The sequence below is a fragment of the Ursus maritimus genome, unplaced genomic scaffold (genome assembly GCF_017311325.1).
Source record: "Ursus maritimus isolate PB19 unplaced genomic scaffold, ASM1731132v1 scaffold_25, whole genome shotgun sequence".
Lineage (NCBI taxonomy): Eukaryota > Metazoa > Chordata > Mammalia > Carnivora > Ursidae > Ursus > Ursus maritimus.
Genome location: NW_024425008.1, coordinates 551,030 through 557,077, shown reverse-complemented (window position 1 = coordinate 557,077; position 6,048 = coordinate 551,030). Strand labels below are relative to the sequence as shown.

The 6,048-nt window shown below is 67.8% G+C and overlaps 1 protein-coding gene across 1 annotated transcript in view; it reads left to right on the top strand.

Moving 5' to 3' along the window:
• Positions 1-5,608, top strand: part of PLD4 (phospholipase D family member 4) — a 9,161-nt gene extending 3,553 nt beyond the window's left edge. Inside the window, exons 5-10 of the mRNA XM_040641315.1 lie at positions 2,388-2,515; positions 3,063-3,263; positions 4,000-4,139; positions 4,281-4,446; positions 4,528-4,624; positions 5,108-5,608. Coding sequence (XP_040497249.1) covers positions 2,388-2,515; positions 3,063-3,263; positions 4,000-4,139; positions 4,281-4,446; positions 4,528-4,624; positions 5,108-5,310 — 935 coding nt within the window. The 3' untranslated portion in view covers positions 5,311-5,608. The remainder of the gene's footprint in view (positions 1-2,387; positions 2,516-3,062; positions 3,264-3,999; positions 4,140-4,280; positions 4,447-4,527; positions 4,625-5,107) is intronic.
• The last annotated feature ends 440 nt before the right edge of the window (positions 5,609-6,048 follow it).

Below are 6,048 nucleotides of genomic sequence, written 5' to 3'. Positions count from 1 at the left end.
CCTGCTGCACAGGCCCCACCGCCCACAGGACAGAAAGGGCGGCACGGCAGAACGGGGGGCCCGGGGGTGGGGGGCTGTGCAGCCTCACAGGACCCCGTGCCAGAGCGGCAAGGACGAAACCAGCCAGACCAGTGGGCTGCCCTCACCTACCCTACCCCTGTCTCGGGGGGCCCCGAGGGACAGCCCCAGGCCACCTGACCCCCCCAACAGTGGGCTTGGGTCCTGTCAGTGCTAATCTCTCCTTGCCCACCCGGCCCCCTGCAGGCCTGGCCCTCTCTGGGAGCCGGGGACAGTCTCTGTCAGCCCGGAGGGGCCGCCTCAGCCCACCCGGAAGTAGAGCACACCCATGCCATCTGGGGACCCGCGGTGACACCCTTTCTCCAGTTGCAGGTGCTGGGAATGCTGGCCGTGCTGTGGCTCGGCGCCATGACTCTTGCCTACGTCCTGTGGCAAGTGCGCCTTCCCCCCACCTGCGGCCAGCTGCACCCTGAGGAAGGACCCACTGGGTCCAGGGGCCACAGCTCCAGCCTGGCCTGGGAGCCCCTGGGAGGGGAGGCCGGCCAGCAGCCGCAAGACTCCTGCCGGTGAGTGAGCCTGCGAGGTCTGCGGGGCGGTGGGCTCTGCCCTCCGCAAGCTTCCCGAGCTTCCCGTCATCGGTCCTGCCCCGCGGAGTAAGCACGGCCCTGTGCCACGTCTCGGGAGACGCAGCTAGCCGGGAAGGCTGGCCCCAGGGCGGGGATGGGTTGGAGCGGGGTGGGGATCGGGCGGACTTGGGGTGCTCTTTGCAGCAAACACAGGCTGCCACCAGGGGGCTCCGCCAAGGCTGTGAAGCCCGGTGCCCCCTGGGCTGAGGCGGGCAGCTTCTCCGCTCTCCCTTCCCTGGGGTGGCATCGCTGCTCCGAGGGGCTCCGCACCTGCCTTCCCACGCTTCCTGCTGTGGGTGGGAGGCCTGCACATAGCCCAGCCCGCATAGCCCGAGATGGGCTCCCACCACCTCCCGGTCCAGCCCTTCCTCGGGGCAGCGTGGGCCACCTCCAAAGGCCTCCCCACCCCTAGGCAGCCCAGACCCAATCTCTGCTCAGAGCAACGGCTCTCCAGCGGCCGTGCGGGGTTTGGGGCGGGGCCCGGGCCCCTAATCTGCCCCGCTCTTCCCCTGGCTCTCCCCTGGGTGTCACTGTCCCCAGCAGGCTTGCTGGGCTCACGCCTGCCCTGTCCAGTCTCGTCGGCCCTCCCTCCATGCATCCTGGGCCTGGGCTCAGGCCACGCGTTGGCAGTGACCCCTCTGGCCTGGCCCGCGGGGACGGAGCAGGGGACGCGAGGCAGGCTGGTGGTGCCTGTGCTCCGCTCAGGCCCCAGGGGCTCTTCCTGCAGGCTTGTCCTTGTGGAGAGATCCCCAGGACCTGCCCTCTGCAGCCGGCAGCCCATCTGCCCAGCCCCTGGCCCAGGCCTGGCTGCAGCTGCTGGACGCCGCCCAGGAGAGCATCCATGTGGCCTCCTTCTACTGGTCCCTCACAGGGCCTGACATCGGGGTCAATGACTCGTCTTCCCAGCCGGTATGGCCCGGCCCTCCCCACCCCGACCTGGAGGCTGCAGGCCATCTGCCCCCTCTGGTGCCAGGGCACATCTCTCTGACTCTGAGCTGTGGGTGGGCAGGGTGGCCTCCCGGGAGAGGTCTGGGTCCTTCCTAGGTGGCAGAGGGTCACCCCTCATGCTGGCCTGCCTCGCAGGGGGAGGCCCTTCTGCAGAAGCTGGCACAGCTCCTGGACAAGAACATTTCCCTGGCCGTGGCTACCAGCAGCCCGTCCCTGACCAAGAACTCTACGGACCTGCGGGTCCTGGTGGCGCGAGGTAGGTGCCCGTCCGTCCTGGGCCCTGGCCCGGGGTAAGCATGTCACCTGACCAGCTGGCGCCACGGGACAAGGAAGGAGCGCGGAGCTGCCTGGGAGAGGCTGGGAAGGGCCACCGGTGCCCCCTAGTTCACTGGGAGGGCGGGGTCCTGGGTAGCATGCTTGAAGTCAGCTTCACAGGGGCTGGGGCTGGTTCCAAGGAGCCAGGGTGCCATTCTCCATGGGGCAGACCATCGGGTGGCCTCAGGGCCCCACGGAGCCCAGCAGCTTTGACCCGTGGGTGGGCTCGGGCCGGGAGCTCAGCCGGGGAGCAGCCCCTATAACCCCGAGCTCCGGAGCGGGGCTGCCCTGAGGGATCCTGGGCCAGTCGATGCCTCTGTCGCCCCACCTGGAAAGTGGGGACGATGATGGCACGGGCTCAGCCGACTGCTCCTAGGGTAAAGGAGCCGACCCAGCTGTAAATAGCGGAGAATCAGGCTCCCTGCGAAGAGGGCACCTACCAAGGGCCAGCTCACCACACGGTCCTGACCTCCCTGCCAGGGGCCCAGGTGCGGTTCGTGCCCATGAGGAAGCTCACCGGGGGCGTTCTGCACTCCAAATTCTGGGTCGTGGACGGACGGCACATCTACCTGGGTAGTGCCAACATGGACTGGCGGGCCCTGACGCAGGTGAGTGTAGAGCCCAGGGGAGGGGGACCCACCTGGAGCTCGTCCACTGCCCGCGTTCCCGGGGGGCTCGGCCTGATGTCCCTGCGGCCTTGGCTGCAACACGGGGGTCACATCCGCCTCGAGCACATAATCGGAGCCTGGTCGGGAAGTCACGGAATCCGCCACGCTACCGCGCTCACGCCGTGGAACGTCGGTTAGCCCCTGGAAAGGTGTTCCCGTCACTTTATCCAGGGAACATGCAGACTGCAAACAGACGTCCCTTTGAGGAAAAGCAACGCACTGAAAACCCGTCCAAGAGCAGTGGCGGGAAAGGTAGCTGCGTCTGTCGCGGGACAGGGACGCGAAGAGTGACTTTTATGCATTTTCTATTTTGGGGTAACAAGCATGCATCGCTCTGATCATGGGAACACCATGTTCACGACAAGCAGGGCCCCCCGGGCACCCCCACCTCGTAGCTTCCTGCAAGCACACTGTGGGCCGGCTGCCAGCGTGGGGGGCTGTGCTCTGCCTCGGGCCTCCTCCTGCAGCCGCCGCCCTGTCCCCGCAGGTGAAGGAGCTGGGCGCCGTCATCTACAACTGTAGCCACCTGGCCCTCGACCTGGAGAAGACCTTCCAGACCTACTGGGTGCTGGGGGCGCCAAGGGCGGTGCTGCCCAGAGCCTGGCCTCAGAACTTCTCATCCCACATCAACCGCTTCCAGCCCCTCCGGGGCCGCTTTGACGGGGTGCCCACCACTGCCTACTTCTCCGTAAGAGGGGCAACGGGGCCTGTCGGACCCCCAGGGAACCGTGCCCCACCGCAGTGCCCGCCAGGGCCTCAGGGCCATGGCCTGGGCAGCCAGCACCCAGGACCGGCTGTGGTCCCCTGGCCAGTGGCAGGCTGGAGTCGGCAGACCCAGCTCCAGGAGAGGACGCCGGCCGTGCCGTCCATGGGAGACGGGCGCCCTGGGAGGGGGCAGGGCGTCCTGTGATCCGGGGAGGGGGATCCAAGCACACTGGTGGGTGGGGTCGAGGGGCTTCAGCTTGCGACCAGGGAGGCCCAGCTCATCAAGTGGTTCTGTCCCTCTGCGGTGGGAAGGCGGTGGGGCGGCTTGGTCCTCCATCGGGGCGAGTGGGAGGACGGCCTCCGGCTACCCCTTGGCTGGCCTTTGGAGACCCAGCATCAGAGCCAGGGGAGGCCCTCTAGACAGCGGGGCCCTGCCTGAGCAGGCACAGAAGCCTTTGGGGGGGGGGGCTGCATTGTCCAGGAAGTCAGACCCACACGGACCGGTTGGGGGGGGGCTGCCTGCTTCCAGGCTTTCCTGCCGAGACTGAGGGCAGCCCCAAGGCCCCTAGGTAGACCCTCTCTGCTCTCTCCCCACCTCCCCAGGCAGCACCTCTTGTCTTCCTCTAAGTTCCCACATGCTGGAGGGTGGGTGCGTGCTGGGGTCACAGGTCCAGAAAGCAAGTGGCTCAGTGCCCTCAGGGACCTCTCCCCCTGGACAGGCATCGCCACCAAGGCTCTGTCCGCATGGCCGCACCCGGGACCTGGAAGCCTTGCTGGCAGTGATGGGGGGTGCCAGGGAGTTCATCTACGCCTCGGTGATGGAGTATTTCCCCACCACGCGCTTCAGCCACCCCCCCAGGTGGGTCTGGGCCGGAGCCAGGTGGCCCTGGAGGGTGGAGACCCGCTCTGCGGACGGGCAGCTCCTGGTACACCCCTGCTCACCCACGGCTGGCAGGCAGGGCTCCCGTCGGTCCGAGGACCCTGACTCGCCCTCTCGCAGGTACTGGCCAGCACTGGACACTGCACTGCGGACAGCGGCCTTCAACAGGGGTGTGCGCGTGCGTCTGCTGGTCAGCTGCTGGCCCCACACGGACCCCAGCATGTTCCCCGAACTGCGGTCCCTGCAGGCTTTCAGCAACCCCGCGGCCGGTGTCTCGGTGGACGTGGTGAGGGCCTGCTCCCCGGGCCGAGCTGGGGGAGGTGGCCCTCCTCCCCTTCCTGACACGCTCCCTCTCTGCTCCCCAAAGAAAGTCTTCATTGTGCCGGTGGGAAACCACTCCAACATCCCGTTCAGCAGGGTGAACCACAGCAAGTTCATGGTCACAGAGAAGGCGGCCTACATAGGTGAGCACCCAGTGCAGCAGCCCCAGGACCCCTGGGTCTTCGAGGCCTGCCGAGCAGGTGCACAAGACACACAGAGGCCACACAAACCCACAGAAGGGGGACGTGACCCCCAATCCGTGGCCGGGCCTGGGTGCTGAAGGGGACACTGCTCTTCTATCGGGCACGGGCCCCTCAGGGCAGTGGGGCTGCTGAGGGGCGTGAGTGTCTCCAGTGGGGCTCTAAGGACCGGGCGCAGGACACAGGGCAGGCGGGACGTCCCGGGCATCGAGTTTTCAGACACTGAGTCAGGACACCCGTCCCGGGAGGATGTGGATGGAGCCCCACACACATGGACGGCTCGTTGGCCCCCGTGCCTCTGAGGGGCTGCCCTGGCTGGAGTTTCTGGTAGCGGAGTGGCCACTGTGCCCCTCTGTCCCCAGAGCCGCGGCAGAGCCCCACAACCGGGCCCTCAGTCACGCAGGGCCTCCTCCCCACCCACCCCAGGCACCTCCAACTGGTCGGAGGACTACTTCAGCAGCACCTCGGGGGTGGGCCTGGTGGTCAGCCAGAGGGCCCCCGGCAGCCGGCCAGCGGGGCCGACCGTGCAGGAGCAGCTGCGCCGCTTGTTCGAGCGAGACTGGGACTCCCGCTACGCCGTGGGCCTGGACGGGCAAGCCCGGGGCCAGGACTGCGCTTGGCAGGGCTGAGGTGCTGCTAGGCCCCGGTCCCCGGCCCTGCAGCTCCCGGTGGGGGCCGCCTCCCACAGCGCCTCCCCGCCTGTCCCCCCATCGGGGCTCCAAGCAGCCCGTCCTCACAAGCCCTGCTCAGGGCCAGGACCTCCCAACTCCTGGCCCATGCAGACTGCTCGCCCTCGGCTCTCCAGACCAGCCCCTCTTAGACCCCGCCTCCTCCAGACAGCCTTCCAGGATGCTCCTCCCTGACCCACAGAGCCACAATCCCTACCCACAAAGGGGGCCTTTAAAATACACGAGCACCTCCCCCGTCTGTGTGAGTCCAGCATGCCACTCCTCCTGGCCCCCGGTGGGAGTTCTGCCCCCTGACCCTTTGGGGCTGCCAGGCAAGGCTGCTCTGTCTATCGGTGCCCAGTCCTCACCCACAGGAACTGGGGGTGGGGCCGGGGCAAGCGCCAGGACGGGGGGACCCAGGACTGTGGGGACGGGTCCTGGAGAAGGGAGGTGGCTGCAGGGCTGCTGTGTGGCCCCCCGGACCATAGTGGGGTTCACACTGGGGGAGGTGTTGAGAGAACCCGGTTTCAAGCCAGAGGTTGGGGGGTGGGGTGCTGGCGCCAAGCTGGGGTGGGGACTTGAATACAGACCTGCTGGGGCTGCCCCTGTCCCGGCAAGCGTCCGGGTACCTGCCCTGCAGGGGCAGGATGTGGGTCCTGTTTGACACCTGGATTCTGGCCCTTCTGCTGGATCAGAAGC